The following is a 20138-nucleotide window of genomic DNA, read 5'->3' as shown; positions in this document are numbered from 1 at the left end:
TTAGCCTTTCTGGGGAAAAAACCCAACCATGGGACGACAACTCCTTTGGATTTAAGGGGACATTTAACTGAAATGTCATAAAACGTATTAAATAGGGGGATCTGACACAACCATCAAAGAGGAAGCAGGGGAAAGGGAAGTACCACGATAAAATGGCAGTGGATTTGGAGACCAAACGTGTAGTAAATTACAAATGGAATTGCTTTGCTTTCTTAAAAGCATTTTATTGAAATCATGTGTATATCTGCAGCTATTCAAAAAATACATTTGGTCCAATTCAATAAAATAAATGTACAGCTGTGCAAAAAAGAAAGTGGCATAATTTTATTCCAACTCCAGCTAAAAATATACATGATTCAATAAACCATCTCATATTTAATAAAATACACAGAAAAAGCCCTTTGTAGACTAGAAAAAGACAATGTCTTTTAGAAAAAAGTAAGGTTTCACATTGGTACTCATAAATACTTGCTCAGTGTGGAGTACTGTACCAAAGACACCAACCTTCCCTTTTCAGATCAATTCATCATCACATAGATAACTAGATTACCGTTTCCCAAAAGTCAAATCTATTGCACAGTTCAATGCATATCAACCCATCTTCCCATACAACAGTCCACATTTATAAAGGCACTTTGATTTTGTCTAGGGCAATTCCTGAAATCAGGTCAGTGGGTTTTCCTCCAGTAAACCACTACGGCAATGAAAGCTATTGCCGCCGCGAGCGACACAGTACGCCAGTGTGACACGCTTCTGATGACCGCCTCCTGCAAGTTAAAACACAAGAGAAGCAGAGTTACGTGCGGCAGTTGAAAGACCACTTGAACTATTGTAGTCGTCAGCTCGATCTACAGTTGAGGCCAGGCTACTCATCCTTGCACAGAAAACTGGGCTTGAACTGTGGCATCTCCATGCCTTAGCCACAGCATCCTGGGCTTGAACTGTGGCATCTCCATGCCTCAGCCACAGCATCCTGGGCTTGAACTGTGGCATCTCCATGCCTCAGCCACAGCATCCTGGGCTTGAACTGTGGCATCTCCATGCCTCAGCCACAGCATCCTGGGCTTGAACTGTGGCATCTCCATGCCTTAGCCACAGCATCCTGGGCTTGAACTATGGCATCTCCATGCCTTAGCCACAGCATCCTGGGCTTGAACTGTGGCATCTCCATGCCTCAGCCACAGCGGCCATGTGCTGTTTGAAGCCCCTTTCTGCACATCCCCCTTCCGACACCCAGCAGGTGCAGCTTCCTCTAATAATTCCATCTGCGTTGGAAAGATGGACCTCCTTCCGGAGCCTCTGGACTACATGTGCAGTCGCGAGCGGACATATGTGCATGGTTGTTGATTAGGAGTGGGCGCCTCCTCCACTTGATTTGCCTGCATGAGGATGTCTCTCGCCATGTGTAGCATGTACCACGTATTTACTAGCAACCTACGTTTATTAGTTTTTTCTATCAAGTCAGATGTAACAATGTCTAGTCTTATGAATGCTGAAGTCTTTATTCAGTCTGGTAGGAATTGAACGGAAACACCATGTGTCAATCTCCTCTTTGCCACCCATCAACATTAGCTTTACATTTATGCTATTCTTGATGTGTATTTGACACCACTTTGCTATAAAATCTGTCTGAGTAAATCGTCTTCACCAATCAACTGAAGTACCCTGAAAAATTACCACCACTGATTTAGATATGGCTAGCTATGCTACCAGCTATGAATGGGCATTAGCATTTAGCACTGTGCTACCAGTTTATTCGAGGGCAGTAGCATTCTACAGGACATCTAAATATTAAGCAGCAAAAACAACCAATTACACAAGTCAGATTTGAAATAACTTATGGGCTTGTTAGAACATATTGACTGATTTGAGTCTGATGTCTCTATGTCCAGCTGCTGTTTGACACAACAGACCCTTGGAAACAGCATAAACAAGTGTTGACAAAAAACATCCCTATACAAGTTAGTGAAAACCAAGCTAATGACAGCTTTCTTTGAATGTATTGACTGTCCCAGTATCTATGCTCTATCTGTATTTTTAAATCAAATGGGCTTGTTATACATATAGCTGCATAATCTTGGTATGTCATTGCACAGTACTCACCCATCCTCCTTGCTGTCTGATCCAAGCGGAGACGTGTTCCCTGATGAACTGTAATAACCAGCTTATAATCTTCTTAATGATTTCTAAGTGGTTCTGTGTCAATGCCTAGATAAAGGAGAGAAAGATATACTGTTATTTATCTTCATTTTCCTTTCCAATAATTTAATATTCAATGACACGTCGCACATTCCAGGTGTTACCAAGTAGATAAGCTTGTAAGCCAGGTGAAAAAGTGCAACCACACGTCCCCAGTTGATGCCATCTACAAGGATTTCCCTGGCCACCGAGAAGAAGACATCCTGTGCACAGTTGGCCTGAACTGTGCTCATTAGGCTGTCAGAGAAAAAAAATAAATAAAAAAAGGCCTAAATTCAGCAAAGTTCACATGAAAGACAGTCAAGTCATTTCAAAAGCTCAGGTTTAGGGCAGACAATACAAACACTTCAACCCCAGTAGTTAATTGCATTTGCAATGACTTATACATTTTGTGCCTAAAAACTAAAATCTGGTTTTGTTATGATAAATGGCTAAGATTAGGCCAGGGTTGCACTAACAATTAAGGTTAGGGCTAGGATTAACATTACTACAATAATTGTTTGTATCCTTTAAATCATAGCTGCTTCTCCCTCTGCCTTGACTTACGTACATTCAGATGAATTTGTGCTATTATACCATGGCATTACATTGAGCTCACATGCACCGGCGCTAACAAGGAGTGACCAGAGCATGACAATATAAGTGAGTTTCGTCCAACGTCCCTATTTCTCCACCACTCGGAGGCACTGCTAACTAATTGAATTAAAGCACAACAGCAGAAAATCACCACTATAACATAGATATGGGCATATTCAAAAGAAAATAATGGCCTACTGTTGTAGCTCAGCGTTTCGATTCAGGTCGTCAGCGATTATCAGCAGCTGGCTGACTACATCTTTAATTTGACGGTCCTCCAGTTCATTGGATTCACCGCCAAGGTCTTCTGGAGACAAATGTCTCTGTGGATCATCTGTACTAATCCTTCGGATGACAAACCTTTACAGATGCAAGAAATATGAAACTATTTTCGTGAAGATGAAAAGGCTAATTAGTGAGTGCATAATGTGATAATCAGGATGCAAACTGTTATTGAGAATGTATGTTCTTTTACCCTCTGAAAACAATCGCTGTTCGCTCCATAATTCTGTCATCGACGACATCTGTCACAAAGATGCTGTCAGTAATGTCATGTTTTTATAGTAAATATTTCATGATATCATGACAGTTTGTGGTGGAGAATAGATGTATTTATCACAGAATCGTGCTCCAATTTCATTGGCATTCTTTCTAGGTCGTGCATGTTTGCTTCAGGACCTTCATGTCTTCAGGACATTTATTTTGCAACAAGATTTTATGTTTTTGCTTCATATTAGTTAATTAAGGTTGGGGGACAGTCTCCCTAAAAACCCAGCATTTCACACATACATCTTAGTGGGCATGGCTCATACTGTGTACAGTGTACTGTGAGTCCCGCTGCCCAAAGCACCATCATGTAAAAGCTTCTTCCCAGACATAAACTGTGTGGACTGAAAGATGGTGAGTTAAGCAGTGTAACAATGATTTAGGCTTTCCAAACTCCTTGCTTACTTAATGTTTTAGATGCTGACTTAAACATTCAATTCAACATTCTTCAGATTTTCTAGAGTTGTTAGTTTCACTCTTCTTGTTGGTTCTTCCTATGATTGTGTAATCAGGCTTATATATTATATTATTATAGGTAATAGGCCACCTATAAAACTAGTGTTTTATTACTTGTTTTATTACTTGATCCACTCTGATTTTGTCAAAAGCAGGAAGATGCTATCACACGACAGATTGAAAAATATTTGGTTTCAATTCAGAAACTTAAAAAACTGCTCAATGTTTCATATTATTTATCAGTGCACACTGACCTGTGAGGCCCTGCCCTTAGGTGAAATGCAGTGTTTTTAGGGAATCCCTTATAGGGTCAACCCCAACTGAGTACAGTGACTGTAGGACATTCCTATGGCCTTTTTTTATGGCCAAATTCCCCCATGTAGACCAAAATAGTACAGTATGTTTGTGTTCGATTTTCAAGTTGTTCAAGTTCTCGCTAATTATAGGACCAAGTTACTTAGTATAGGAAATGGCCTAGCTTCTTAAAGATAGTGTGGGCCATTGTTAGTTAGTTGACTATAATGGATACGGCTAACGTTTTTTCAGGTGACCGACTTTCGAAGTTTCAAGCACACATATTTACCTTCACCCCCAACTGCACCCTGGGGTTCATCTTCGACTATTTTCTTTCTTTCTCTGGAGTCTGCCATCGACGAGAAGAAGCTTATTTGCAGCAAAGACCTATTTACTGCGGATCTCTGTCGGTCTCTACTCAACACTTACCAAAAGGCGGTGAATTTGCTAAAAGGAAAAATTATTCGATGTATGTGTCACTCGCATCTATAGTAGGTGAATCTATCAGTGTCAAAGTCAGTTCTGGAGAGTTCCTCCTGAACAATCCCAACAACAAACAACAAGAAAGTAACACGGAAGTAGGGACATGTAAGAAACTAGCCACAATAGCCATTAGCCAGAATAGTGGATTCCTAGAGTCTCCTAGATTTTATTTCAAAATAAAAGTCCATACTTTAAAGTTACGAAACATTTTGATTAGATATTGAATGTTCTTAAATTATAATAGTTCATTTAAAAAATAAGTGATTATAAGTGATACAAAATATTGAAATGTTCATGTATTATTATGCATTATTGCATTGATAGCATAGTAGTACACACTGTGTACTGAACGGGTTAGGCTGTCAAATATTGTATGTTCTGCACTCAGTGTGTATTAGTATGCTGCCAAGAAATGCATAGGGTTAATATTTGGAAGTCGAAAACCGGCATTTTTATGTCACACGGTTATTGTAGCTAGATTCTTATAAGTGAAATAATCCTAGTTAGTCAGTGGGGGTATTTCAGAAAGTAGGGCATATACTCTAAGTTGAATCCACAACTTTGGGTTGATTGACTCTGAGCTGTTTTAGAATTAGTTCAGTCAACTCTGAGTACATTTAAACCTGAGTAAAGCACGTGCACGATGAGATAAAAAGCCCTCATCAATTGAATGCAGATAACGTGATTCATCATGGCAACGGGAGAAAAAGGTCTCGGAACCTGTATATCTCCCCAGTGGAGTTAGATATATTAATGAATGCACATGTGTAATATCAAGTTCAGAGTTTATTTATTAAATTCACAGAATAACACAGTGTCATTCTGAACAGTGACATTCTTGTGACATCTACGTAGTAAGAATTAATAAATATATAAAGCAAAAATAAAGCAATATACATAAAAATGTAAACTAGCAGCAGTTTTAAAGAGAGTAGGTTGGGAAATAGGAACAATATTGGTTGAAGTATTGAATATTATAAATATGAGTGTAATATGAATGTTACATATAAAATAATATTCTATTCATCCATCTTCTTCCGCTTCATCCGGGGCCGGGTCGTGGGGGCAGCAGTCTAAGCAGAGATGCCAAGATTTCCATCTCCCTAGACACTTCCTCTAGCTCTTCCGGGGGGACACCGTAGTGTCCTATGCCAGCCGGGAGACATAGTCCCTCCAGCGTGTCCTAGGTCTTCCCCTGGGTCTCCTCCTGGTGGGACGGGCCCGGAACACCTTCCCGGGAAGGCGTTCAGGAGGCATCCGGAACAGATGCCCAAGCCACCTCAGCTGACCCCTCTCGATGTGGAGGAGCAGCGGCTCTACTCTGAGCTCCTCCCGGGTGACCAAGCTTTTCACCCTATCTCTAAGGGATCGCCCAGCCACCCTGCGGAGAAAGCTAATTTCAGCCGCCTGTATCGGGGATCTTGTCCTTTCGGTCATGAACCAAAGCTCATGACCATAGGTGAGAGTAGGAACGTAGATTGACCGGTAAATCGAGAGTTTTGCCTTGCAACTCAGCTCTTTCTTCACCACGACAGACCGATACATCGACCGCATTACTGCAGAAACTGCACCGATCCGTCTGTCAATCTCCCGTTCCATCCTTCCCTCACTCGTGAACAAGACCCCTAGATACTTAAACTCCTCCACTTGAGGCAGGCACTCTCCACCAACCTGAAGTGGGCAAGCCACCCTTTTCCGACTGAGGACCATGGCCTCGGATTTGGAGGTACTGATTTTCATCCCCACCGCTTCACACTCGGCTGCAAACCGTCCCAGTGCATGCTGAAGGTCCTGGTTTGAAGGGGCCAACACGACAACATCATCCGCAAAGAGCAGAGACGAAATCGTGTGGTCCCCAAACCTGACACCCTTCGGCCCCTGGCTGCTCCTAGAAATTCTGTCCGGCAACAAAGGACAGCCCTGCCTGAGTCCAACATGCACTGGGAACAAGTCTGACTTACTGCCGGCAATGCGGACCAAGCTCCTGCTTTGTTCGTACAGGGACCTGACAACCCTTAGCAAAGGACCCAGGACCCCATATTCACGAAGCACCCTCCACAGGATGCCGCGAGGGACACAATCAAATGCCTTCTCCAAATCCACAAAACACATGTAGATTGGTTGGACAAACTCCCATGAACCCTCCAGCACCCCGTAGAGGTCTGCCATCCCAGAGGCACTGTCCCCGACCGCCACGTGATGTTACACAGGCGTGTCAACCAAGACAGCCCCACAACATCCAGAGACTTGAGGTACTCAGGGCGGATCTCATCCACCCCCGGGGCCTTGCCACCGAGGAGTATCTTGACTACCTCTGTGACTTCAGCCAAGTCTAATGTCTATTCTAATGAACATTAAATGTATATTGAAAGACTTCAGAGCATTTGGAATGTGTGTGATCAGTATGATCAAAGATCATTGTTGCTGGCAGAGGCGTCGTTAGGATCACAATACATTCGGGGCTTAGCTTTTGGGCTTTTGGGCAGTTTTCACTGCCGGGTTCGCTTGCCTGGACCAAGTGTGGTCATCTATTTATGCAGGGGCAACCCAAAAGGCACAAAACTTACTTGGCAGCAAGTGAAAATGAAATAAAAATATATGCCTCAAACAGAAAAAGTATAATATCAGTACAAGCAATTGTGATGCTGTTTAGCCTACCCTATCTAATTAAACACCTTTCAGTGGCTACATGCAACATATATTTATGTAGTAAGTTAAATTTTCTAAGCAAAAAATAAGTTACATTTTCAAAAAAAAATGGCCTATCTGCACATTAATGCTATGGAAAGACATCCTATTCACATAATCTCCTTCATTTACTGAGAGGGTTAGGAGTGATAGGAGTGATAAGAGAATGAGTGCCATCTATGCAGCCAATCAGCCCTGAGGGGTATACTACAAAGGGAGTTCAACCTACTCAGATTTAACTTGGGGTTATAAAGGGAAGTCAGGGTTGACAAACTCTGATTGCCTGAAGTGGTGTTAAACGGTACTACGACGATGATTTAGATGTTTGTCAGTTGACTCGGTTTTAACTTACTGGAGTTTGTGCGCATTCGCCTAAAAGGGGCACGTTCGACAATGCAGTTTTTGTAAAATGTCTCGTGCTCCATCTTTTTTCCCGGAAGAATGCACCTTTATATAGAAAGGATATGAGGAGTTTAATGAAAGGTTAACAGTTAAATCTAACACTGTGGTGGCCAACAAACACAGGGAGGCTTATTGGCAGAGTATTGCAGACAGAGTAAATTTGTGTCATATGTTTTCTATTTTGGCTTACAGACTCTTCTTTTATTTGCAGTATGATTGAGATGTAAGGACTAAATCAAAATATTTGAAAACAATTAAGATAATTCAGTTATTGCCTACACATGAGCTACATCTCTGAAATTGACCCATTACTCACTGTTAATTATTTAAGATCTACTCCATAAAACACCTAGATTGTAGGGCTACCTGTATGAATTTAATGATCAAATACCTGAACATTAATGCCGTCAAATGACTTCCTATTCACATAACCCCCTCATGTTCTCCCAGGGGCTCTCTAATGGGGATATGCATACGGTCAATTGCGCCAATCACCCTTGGGATTCCTGTGGAAAACAATGTGTTCTGTATAATAGTCTAGGCGGAGCCTATGCATATTAAAAATAAACCAAGTATTTTTTGCAAATAACTTGCAAACACTTAAAAAGCACATTTGATCTTTAGAACGCTTAAATGGCCAGGGAACACAACAAATGCATCAAGCAGTTTAGTAAGAGCGAGTACTGTACCACCCTGCGAACTGCACGGCATACAGTATTCTTGCTCAGATGTTCAGCATCACTAATGGAATACATGAAATCTCCGCTGGCAAAATATTGCAAAACAGAGCACACTTGTCGGTTCAACGGTGACGGCATTACTCCAGCGAGTGGCAGATACGCCTGGCCCTAGAAGCAGGCAAAATACAGAATTCTCTCAGATGAGAATTGATATCTTCATTAGAAAACATAATCGGAGTAAACTAGAGCAGTGGTTCCCAACTACGGTCCTCGAGTACCCCCAACAGCACAGATTTTTGTTGGAGCCCTGGACAAGCACACCCAATTCAACTCAATGAGAGCCTGATAATTAGTTGACAAGTTGAATCAGCTGTGCTTGGCTGGGGCTACAATGAAAATGTATACTGTTGGGGTTACTTTAGGACCATGGTTGGGAACCACTGAACTATAGGAGTAACACGGTCTCAAAAAAACCTTGCCCTACGGTGTGGGTCTCTCACAATCCATACGCCAATGTCGATTGGGTCTTCCAAATGTGCTGGACTTTTTGTGGGCGGAAGGGCAGTGCTTATGTTATGTAATACTAAGTTACCCATGAAGATAACCTGCTCTGAGCAGTTGAGAGATGCAGTGTAAATTGCCATGACAGCATACCTCGGGTAGAACGTATTCACCTTTTGTAGTACGGGTTAATCGAGAAGTTACACCCGACTCCACTAAGTTACTCCTGAAATGACCTTGATAAGCCAGTAACCTCGCTTCATAGTATACCCCTCTGCTTTCTGAAATACCCCCACTGTATCAGGTCACTTGTAAAACTGGGCATTGTTTCAAGTTTGCTACTGTAGCTACCTATAGTACTGTAGCTACACGTTTATAATGAAAGTCATGTTGGTAGTTACAGGTTTATGTTAGCTTTGAGCAAAATTATTGCAGTGGTGATTTCAGACTTAAAATAGCCCGACAGCATTGATTATCCAAATCAATACACTGTATAGAATACTCTAAATCATGGAATTGTCACTAGAGAACTATTAATGGCATATTTACTTAATTGAGGCATTACAATTATTCTGAATAAATATCAGGATGTTTGTGAATTAAACTGTCGATGTGTCATGTGTTTTTAGAATATATAAACATATTTAAAGAGTCTCCATGGACATCTCTGGTGTGCCCATAGTCTATTGACTCCAAATTAGTTACTAGAGATATTAACCAGTTTATTGTACACCAACATGACCAAACTTGGGTTCAGGGTGTCAGTGGTACAGCATTATAATATGTTAGATCACAGTTGATTGATATATAACATTAATCTGCATTTTATTTCTGTAATTTTAGGGGCAGGAGGGTGGGACTGTGTATTAGACTTCTTTATTTTTTAAGTTATCTCATTGAAATAAAATCTCATGTTAAAATCTCCTTTTAAGAGTTTTGGGTTAGCATGGTAGAAAAATGTGAAACAAAGTTGTTTTGTTGTCTAGCTTAAACAACATTGTTCGAGAAATACATATGGGAAGCTAATAATATTAATGTACATGTACTATTCCAAGGCAATAAAATTAGTTTGGATAGCTGTGACATAGGAAACAGTTTGTTTTATGTGATTCTATAGATATTGGTAGGGGGCTGAATAATACTATTTAGCTATGCTAATGTATTCTAAACCATATTTTTATAATGTAGTTGTTGGTTTTACATGTGCTGTTTTTAATAGTATTATGTGTAAGTAGGGCTGCACGATTTGGTTAAAATGTTGAATCCCGATTTTTGTGACAAATATTTGTCAAATATTTTTGTGACAAATAATAGTTTTTAGATTTTCAAACATGGGTGTAAACAGAGTAGAAAATCTCAAATTAACTCAAACTAACATTCAAAATCCATCATGCATTAAAAAAATTGTCGAGGTATTTAAGTAATCTCTAAAAAACCTACAGCACCTGCAAGAAAAACTATTATGGATGTACGTCTGTACCCGTTGCCTCGCGTGAAGCGCATCTCATTCACTTTTTCTTTACTGGCTATATTAGCCAATAAACAAGGCACAACACCTCCCTTTATCCTTGCACTATTGGACTTATTTGCACTACCACCATGACACACACTATAGAGCACCTTATGCACAATAATTGCCCTGTCACTGCAAGGGTCTCATGCTTATACATCCCTTAGTACAGTCATATCAATATCAGGGCAATGCGTTATGATAGATGTTCTCACCAATAATTGTTAATTTTCATATTTCTGCTATGCTATGATTGTTGCCATTTGTACCGGCAATAGTGTAGTCAGTGTGTTGTCTTTACTATGCTTGATTTTGCCTGACCTGTATTTTACAGTTACCAACGTGTGTGCTTTCTGAAATCCTAAATGAAGTGGTACTACAGGAAGGAGATAAGGCATACTTAAGATTGGCTCTTGTGTGTACCACCTTCAGGGACACTGTGTCCACTGACTCCTTCAGGAGACGGGCACATTTTCGGTGGCTTGACAGTAAGTGTTTAAATAAAGGGTGCTGTGGTATACAATACTTGAGTACCTCACGTGTGTTTTCACTAACCTTATGGAAATGTTCACTTTTGATTGATAATTTGTTTTTCACAGGTGTCGCTACATTGAGCAGGTTTTCTGAGTCCTAAAGAAAATAATTCTACACCATGTACACCGTGGACACCTGTCGTGAATGTGGAATGCTTTTCAAAAACTGCACACCTGGTAAACATCTTAACACTGGATGGATTTGAATCTATGTCATTACACTCAGTATTGATGTCATAACTACGCTTAGACCACATCCTGAGTCTAGTGGTCACTGGTCTTTTACAGGATATGTTGGAACAGGACAAAGGGGTGTACTTGAAGCAGTTTACTCAGAATACCCACATCCAGGTTACTGCGATCACTTTTGCCGCCAAATGCAATAGGTAAAAATAAGGTGTTTGTGTGTAACAAAGGGGTGTGGGGGAAAAATAATTGAATATGTATTTGCTACATTTATTTACTTATTTTCTCTTTCAGTGAGAACGGACACGTATACTAACTGTTGGCAGACAACCCTGAGCCAGCTGGGTGTTTTTCAAGCTGCAGGCCCCCGTGACAATTTGTGGCTGGAAACTTGGGATTGAATTTTGAATTCTCCAGTGTTATTACAGACTGTTAATTAATTGTTTATGACAAAAAAGAGATGTCATATGTTTAAACAACCTTTGGGTGAACTTTTTGTATCATTTTAAAAATGTTAAAACTAACATCTATTGAGAGTCTACTTTATGCTTTTTTTGGTTTTAATAACGTCCTGTTCAATGTGTAATAAAATTCAAATCCTCTGAATATTGAGTCCATTTCTGAACACTGGGGAGATCGTGTGTACAACTGGTGATCCGGTTTATTGAATGCATTGCACCAATATGATTTCTACCCAGAGCTGTACATTTATCATTTGTTAATATTATAATACAGACAGTCTGACATTTCCATACCCACAGGATTAAAGGGCCTACATCTACGTACAGATACTGATCAGCATAAAGTCCTTTGGAATCACATGTAAACTGCAGTGGAGGATTTTTCTTACAGTGCTTCGACCCAGAGAGAGCCTTCTAGTCCTCTTGTGACCAGCCCACTATGTGATAGTACTGTCACATAGTACATAACTTACATCCACATCCACTTATTAAGACCAAGAAGAATTAGATTGTTGAATTGTTACATTGTCATGTGTTTTTGCTTACTTCTAAATAAATAGTTTTGTTGTTTGCAGTTCAATTTATTATACATTAGCAAATACAAAAACTAATCCAATACAACATGAACTGATTGTTTTTTTAATTGCATTCTGTAGTTCCACCCCAAACTATAAAGAACGGGCATTTATTTAGAAAAATACAATTTAGAAAAACACAATTATAAATAATTTTTTTGTACAGCCAAAAAAAGAAGGGGGCTTTTAATTTGAAGGCAAAGAAAACAAAGGGGCCTGGCGTGAGGGGGGGGGGGGGGCGGCGTGAGCAGGGGGCGCGGCGTGAGCGACTGGTGCAAGCTGCAGTTAGACCCTATTGGCTACGTTGTCACAACCGGAAAAGTGAAAGTTTTCTTATTGTCGCTACAACGTAATAAATGACGTTGTCAGTGCATGGTCGCTAGCATATCGTAGCAACTTGATATTTCTAAGGTTGCATAAACAACTTTAGATTTGTAGCTGAGAATGTGCGTGTGACGACTGCGCCCTCTGCTGCCTCTCCTCCCCTTGCCGCGGGCAGGCTTCAGCGGTCGATGTCACCGGCCTTCTGACACCACCGCCCATCTCATCAGTTCATCTCACCTGTTGTCTTGTTTAGCGCACACCTGGTCCTCATTTACGATGATTCCTCCCAGTATATATGTTCCCTCTGCTCCCCTGGTCTTTGTGTGTGATTGTCTCATTCTACGAGCAAAGTCAGACTACGGCATCTTTCTGGAATAAAAACCTTAGTTGACACCACTGTTCCACTCCTCCTTTATACGCAGTCCTGACAGAATGTTGTTTGACAGGCCATCGGTCAGTAGAGTCTTCCAACGTAATATTAAAATCTCCGTCAATCAAAAGAAGAGCATTGGGAAATGTAGACAATCCAGTAAAGGATCAGGTTTTCTAGACTATCCAACAGAGCATCATTATATATTTTTGAGTTATATCCATATATATTAACAATAATAAAGGTACATTTGTGGATTTCTATTACATTACACATATAATGGCCTTTTAGATCAGCATCAGAATGAAGAATTGACCCAGAGAAGTTGTGCCTTAAAGTGCATACACCAGCTGAGCGTTCCCCGAGCCATGTGAGAACCAAATATTGTTACCCCAGTGAGACCTCCAGAATTTTTTATCATTGGGAACAGAATGGGACTCCTGAAGAAAAGTACAATCTGTCTTAAATTGTTTGGTTAACAAAAATAGTGGAGAATTCAGGCTTCTCTTGATACCAAGCCAAGGTCAGGTAGACCAAGAAAGATTTCAGCCAGAAATGCCAGAAGAATTGTTTGGGATATAAAGAAAAACTCACAGGTAACCTCAGGAGAAATACAGGGTGCTCTGGCAAAAGACGGTGTGGTATTTTCAAGGAGCACAGTACAAGAATCCTTGAACAAAAATGAGCTACATGGTTGTGTTGCCATGAAGAAGACTTTACTCTGCCAATGCCACAGAAAAGCCCAGTTACAATATGCCCAATAAAACATCTTGGCACACTGTAATTTGGAGTGATGAGACCAAAATACAGCTTTATGGTCACAACCATAAGCGCTATGTTTGGAAAGGGGTCAACAAGTCCTATAGTGAAAAGAATACCATCCCCACTGTGGAGCATGGGTGGTGGCTCACTGATGGTTGGGGGTGTGTGAGCTCTAAAGGCACAGGGAATCTTGTGAGTTGATGCCCCCACCTCAACTCCATCCATGTAGGCCATGTGATTCTGCTTGCTTTGCATTTCAGAAAATTGCGTTCATTTCTTATCATTGGCTGCTGATTACATTGACTTTAAGCAAAGAGTGCAGATGTATAATCACAGTTAATTTCTTTCATTTGTGCTTTTTTGCTGGTGGCCCAAGTAATCGCAGGTTACGTTTGCACAGGTGAAACATTTGTGTGCGGGTGTTCACGATTGGAAACGTGCATTCACGTGCCTGGGGTTTCTGAAACGTTTTGACAATGTTGGTGGTTGTGGAGCAAAACATATTTTAGTGTACGTGCGAAAAGCTACGGATATCTTGATTTTTATATACAATAATGTCAATACCCTTTTCAAGAAATTGCCATTTATTTTTCTACAATGTTTTGAAGCAATTAAAAACATGAATACAACACAAATAACAGAATTGTGATGACTTTGAAGGAAGGAGACGCAGGAGAACGAGGCGATGTGTATTTGCTGTGTTTAATTAGCAAGACAGCGGTGAAGCTTAACAGCACTCTTTTTCATAGAGAGACAATAACACACAAAGACAGGGGAAACAGAGGGAACATATATACTGGGGGGAATGATGAAGATGAGAACCAGGTGCGGTAGACGAGACACAGGAGAAATGCATAATGAGATGGGCGGTGGTGTCAGAAGGCCGGTGACGTCGAACGCTGGAGCCTGTCTGCTGCAGGGGGAGGTGAGCCAGCAGAGGGCGCAGTTGTCACAGTACTGCGCCCTCTGCTGTACTGTGACAACGGGGACGACCCGGGGGACGCGGAGCAGGGCGATCCGGGCGACGACGATGGAAATCACATATGAGGGCGGGAGCCAGGATGTCCCTCACCAGAACCCAGCTACGTTCCTCCAGGCCATACCCCTCCCACTCCACGAGGTACTGGAGGCCTCCTGCCCGGTGCCTCTAGTCAATAATGGAGCGGACTGAGTACGCCGGGGCCCCCTCAATGCACCGCACCTCACACCCCTGAAGTGGACCAGCCACCACCGGCCTGAGGAGAGACATGAAACGAGGGTTTAATATGGTAGACAGGGGGAAGGCGTAAACGATACGTCACCTTGTTGACTCTCCTCAGGACTTTAAAGGGCCCCACAAACCGCGGGCCCAGCTTCCGTCAGGGCAGGCGGAGGGGCAGATCCTTGGACGAGAGCCAGACCCGGTCGGTGGTCCGCGAAGATCTTTTAGTGGCGGACAGCGAGCTGGAGGCCCGCTGCATGCCGGAACCATTCATCCATGCAGGGGTACCGGTCTGGCTCGGCGTCCAGGGTGCCAGAACCGGCTGGTATCCCAGCACACACTGGAAAGGTGACATACCTGTGGGGGAGAGGTGCAGAGAGTTCAATGCGTATTCTTCCCAAGGCAGGAACTCCGCCCACTCCCCCGGCCGGTCCTGGCAGTAGGACCGAAGGAACCTGCCCACCTCCTGATTGACACGCTCCACCTGCCCGTTAGACTGGGGATGGTAGCCCGAGGTCTGGCTGACCGAGACCCCCAGATGCTGCATGAACGCCTTCCACACCCTGGACGTGAACTGGGGGCCCCGGTCAGACACAATGGCCCTCATTTATCATTATTGCGTAGAAACGGGCGTATATGTTGGCGTAAGATTTTGCTTACACCGCCTGATTTATGAAACTGTGCGTGCCTTTAAAATCCAGGTGTACGCAATACCTGCCCTTGATAAATGCCGCGGCTGAAAACGATCGTCATTAGAATAACACGCCCCTATATATTAAGTCTCCGCTTCCCCCATGCCCTCATTTTACGCAATGGACACACGGAAGACGTCAAAAAAGAGAAACTTCTCTGATGTGGAGAGTGAGACGATCACCAGGGAGGTAGAAAGAAATAAAATTGTTTCATTTGGTAGTTTAAAAAGCGGAATACAAGATGAGGATGTGATGTGGAGTACCATTCATTCACATTAATAATTGCATGACAATTTGTAATATTCGTTTTATTATTTCATGGTATTTATTATTAATGACGTTTATTGTTATTTAGAAGAAGAATGTCGTTATTATTATTATTTCTATTATTATTTAAAAGAAGAACGTCATTTTTATTATTTTGTCAGTCTGAATTATATTTTGGTCATTAAAAGCCTTTTATTACTGAACCCAGTACGTGCGCAACTGCCGGGCCTAACCCTGAAACATCATGTAAAGCGCACAGGCTCGCATCTGAAGGAATACATATAAATCAAATGCTTTGGTAAAGTCACACAAATTAAACCTTTAAGTCCATGTAGCACAAAAATAAACACTGAAGTTTATAATTATGTTGTTGTTGTTTTTTACAGTGGGTCATAATATATCATATCTTTTAGTTTGTCAGTGCGTTAGGATTTTGTTTCCTGCGCATTTCCGCACTAACTCACAACGTGCGTACACCACCTCCTGAGCTGGCATAGGATTTGAGAGTGCCGTAACGCCAACGTCCATATTGATAAATCTCAAAGTCACCGTGGTTTTGGGTGTATGCCAGGTGTACGCTGGAAATTTGGTGTACGCACTTTTGATAAATGAGGGCCAATGTCCTCGGGCACCCCATAGTGCCAGAAGACGTGTTTAAACAGGGCCTCCGCGGTCTGTAGGGCAGTAGGAAGGCCGGGGCAGAGGCGGCAGGACTTTGTGAACCGATCCACAACGACCAGGATGGTGGTATGGCCCTGTGAAGGGGGAAGATCAGTGAGGAAGTCAACTGACAGGTGGGACCATGATCGTTGTGGAATGGGTAAAAGGTACAACTTACCCATAGGTAGGTGTCGGGGTGCCTTACTCTGGGCACACACCAAGCAGGAAGAGACGTACACCCTCACGTCCTTGGCTAAAGTGGGCCACCAGTACTTACCGGCCAGGGCGCGCACCATTGGCCCGATACCAGGATGACCGGAGGAGGGAGACGTATGTGCCCAGTAGGTGAGGCGGTCGTGGACAGACGCCAGCACATACGTACGACCCTCAGGGCATGCGGGCAGAGAGGGCTCGTCACGCTGCGCTCTAGTGATGTCCGCGTCCAGTTCCCACACCACGGGCAGCAGGGGGCACTGACTGCAGCTGCTGGCAGGTAGGGGGCGCTGGCTGCAGCTCCCGGGCAGGTAGGGGGCGCTGGCTGCAGCTCCCGGGCAGGTAGGGGGCGCTGGCTGCAGCTCCCGGGCAGGTAGGGGGCGCTGGCTGCAGCTCCCGGGCAGGTAGGGGGCGCTGGCTGCAGCTCCCGGGCAGCAGGGGGCGCTGGCTGCAGCTCCCGGGCAGCAGGGGGCGCTGGCTGCAGCTCCCGGGCAGCAGGGGGCGCTGGCTGCAGCTCCCGGGCAGCAGGGGGCACCCCCTTAGCCCCCCCCCTAAAAAAATTCTGGGGAGGCCTCGGTTTTTTTTGTGTGTGTGTGTGTGCGAGAGCGTGGATAGATTAGTCCCCCATGCAGATAGCATAATGTCAAAGCGAGGTAGGATCATTTACCCCGTTTACGGTTAGCGGATGGCTATTCACAATGGCCATTGCTTCACAGAACAGAGTTCGAAGGGAAGAGTCGTTGAGTCTGCCTGAGTATTGACAGAGTGTGGCATCTAGGACATTACGGACAGTACGAATCTGACGCTCCCAGACGCCACCAGCGTGACTTGCCGAGGGAGCATTGAAGATGAACTCACATTGCCTTTCTGCGAGGAAGCTCTCGACTGTTTTGGTGTCACATTGCTTCAGTGCTTCTTTGAACTCATTTTTTGCTCCCACAAAATGGGTTCCTTGATCGCAATGGAGTTGACGAACAGCTCCTCTGAGACTGATGAAGCATCTTAAGGTGTTGATAAATGCATCTGTGGATAAGTCCTCAAGCATCTCAATGTGAACAGATTGAGAGGCAAGGCAAGTTAAGATTAAGCCATAGCGCTTTTGCTCCTTGCGGGCTTTCTTAGTGATGAATGGGACGAAGCAATCGATGCCGCAGTATGTGAAGGGAGCAGAGACTTCTACACGCTCCTTAGGAAGCTCTGCCATGCGTGGCTCTTCTGCAGGCCGTCTGAGTCTTCTGCACTTCACACATCTGTGTATTAGCTTAGCAATTGACTTACTTCCACCGATGACCCATCGTGTGTGTGCGAGAGCGTGTGTGTGTGTGCGAGAGCGTGGAGAGATTAGTCCCCCATGCAGATAGCATAATGTCAAAATAAAAGTCCCATGAAATAAGAGTATGAAACAGAATACTCATAATAAAACACTGCTAGTGGTCATCTACACTGTACATTCTACATCTTACTGTTAGATTGGAAACTGAACCTCTTACCCTACCGTGGTGGCGGTGAAATATGTTATGTTAGTTACAGCCTATTTAGCAACGAATTGTCAAGCATTTTCCCTCATGAATCAAGCTATTGTGACAATATTAACCTGATCATTGAGAATATGTTAAAACAGACAAGCCTAATTCAATTTGTAAAAAGAGAATGCATTGAGCAAACCATTGCCAATCCAGTCCCGACCTCAAGCTGAGGGAACAGCCTCAGCGGACAGTACAGGTAGTACCACTCTAAGCCCTGAGGTCTTGTTGAAAGGGCACTTAGTGGCTTATGTGTGCAAGCTATTAACACAGAATGACGACAGTCCTACGGTCGCCACTCTTCCCGTTTGTCCTATCTGCACCAAAACAACTGTTTTGCTTCCCCATTGATTAGCTCTTCGAAACGTCACAACGCCACAGGGATTCTGGGTAATAGCCTATAGCAAAGTCAGGTCTGATGCACACTTGCGGAAGGGGTGCATTAAGTGTGCAAGAGGGTACTGATGATCACCCTTGGAGAACAACACTACAGAATTGGGACACCCTACGGTCTTGCACCCCTTAGCGAGAACGCACTGTTGAGAGGCACAAGGGTGCAAGTGGACCTTACAGACAGCTTAAATTATGATGAGATTATAGACATTTAAAAAAAAAAAACTTGCCGCCTCCTACTCAGTAATTGGTTGGACCAGTACATTTGAGTTTGGACTGGATGTTCTCTTAATTGGTAGGCCACTTCTAAAATATCCACATATTCACGATCTGCTGAAAATGGTCAACCCTTCCCATTTCAAATGTTTACATTTGATTTTATCAAATGCAACGAATAATACAGCGTCATTCTGAACAATACAATGATCGTGACATGGCACACGACATCTAAGCATTGAGAAGTAAGAAGTAGGTCTATAGGCTATAAAGCAAAAAACCATTTGATTGAAGTAAACATTAAAACTGTTGTAATTCAGTTTTAATTTTATTGTTTATCAATGGCATAGTGTTTTAAAACCATGTGTTCAATGCTGCCTATTGCCTTTACTTTGAGCCCTTACTTTGTTGCATGCAGAAAAGCTGGTAAATTATCAGTATAGCAAGTTTCTGATAGCAATAACTATTAGACTGTTTTTGCAGCCCTAGATGCATTTAATATATAATATATATATATACACAGTGGGTAGAACAAGTTTGATACACTGCCGATTCTGCAGGTTTTCTGTCATGGTTCGGTGAGCAGCAGCGCCACCGTTCCATACACTCTCAGTTCCCATAACTTACAAACACATCCCGGACTTGTTTTCTGTCACATGTCTTAATTGATGTACAACAGGTCCCTAGCACACCATTTGAAAGGGTTTACATTTTTCCCCTCTGCTCCCCACATTTGTGGATCATTGTTGTCCTCTGTGTTTGCCGGTGTGTGTTGCTGTTAAACGTAAGTTTCTTTAGAGCTTTATGTACAATCGTTTTGCTGCTTTAGTCAGCCATTTTCTTTTGTGTGTTTTGTTGTGCTCGTTTGTCTTGTATTAAAGAACCACACAGACTACCTCTGCCTGCACCTGGTTCCTTGCTCCCACAACACTGCGCATTCATTACATTTTCCTACTTACAAAGCATGTAATTTTTATCATAGGTACACTTCAACTGTGAAAGACACCAGTCCACACACTCAATCAAACAGACTCCAACCTCTCCACAATGGCCAAGACCAGAGAGCTGTGTAAGGACTTCAGGGATAAAATTGTAGACCTGCAAAAGGCTGGGATGGGCTACAGGACAATAGGCAAGCAGCTTAGTGAGAAGGCAACAACTGTTGGCACAATTATTAGAAAATGGAAGAAGTTCAAGATGACGGTCAATCTCCCTCGGTCTGGGGCTCCATGCAAGATCTCACCTTGTGGGGCATCAATGATCAAGGAGGAAGGTAAGGGATCAGCTCAGAACTACACGGCAGGACCTGGTCAATGACCTGAAGAGAGTTGGGACCACAGTCTCAAAGAAAACCATTAGTAACACACTACGCTGTCATAGATTAAAATCCTGAAGCGCACGCAAGGTCCCGCTGCTCAAGCCAGCGC

The 20138-nt window shown here is 43.0% G+C and overlaps 1 protein-coding gene and 1 long non-coding RNA gene across 3 annotated transcripts; one reads left to right on the top strand and one right to left on the bottom strand.

The window, feature by feature from the left end:
• Positions 1-309: 309 nt before the first annotated feature.
• zgc:153993 (Bcl-2_like domain-containing protein) lies at positions 310-4688 on the bottom strand. The gene is made up of 6 exons (XM_020051952.2): positions 4361-4688; positions 3251-3299; positions 2974-3135; positions 2304-2436; positions 2104-2208; positions 310-767 (listed from the first exon to the last, which is right to left on the bottom strand). Exons 1-6 carry the CDS (start codon positions 4425-4427, stop codon positions 669-671), a joined length of 615 nt encoding a protein of 204 aa, XP_019907511.1. The 5' UTR covers positions 4428-4688; the 3' UTR covers positions 310-668.
• Positions 4689-10611: 5923 nt separating this feature from the next.
• On the top strand, positions 10612-11549 carry LOC114828930. 2 transcript variants are annotated; one of them, XR_003777289.2, is made up of 4 exons: positions 10612-10823; positions 10935-11045; positions 11157-11254; positions 11349-11549. It is a non-coding gene; the product is annotated as an uncharacterized LOC114828930 (long non-coding RNA). The 2 variants fall into 2 exon arrangements; XR_004574693.1 differs by having other exon boundaries at positions 10612-11045; positions 11349-11545.
• Positions 11550-20138: the final 8589 nt, after the last annotated feature.

This window comes from Esox lucius, chromosome 2 (genome assembly GCF_011004845.1).
Source record: "Esox lucius isolate fEsoLuc1 chromosome 2, fEsoLuc1.pri, whole genome shotgun sequence".
Taxonomy (NCBI): Eukaryota; Metazoa; Chordata; class Actinopteri; order Esociformes; family Esocidae; genus Esox; species Esox lucius.
This window is presented reverse-complemented; position numbering and strand designations above follow the sequence as displayed.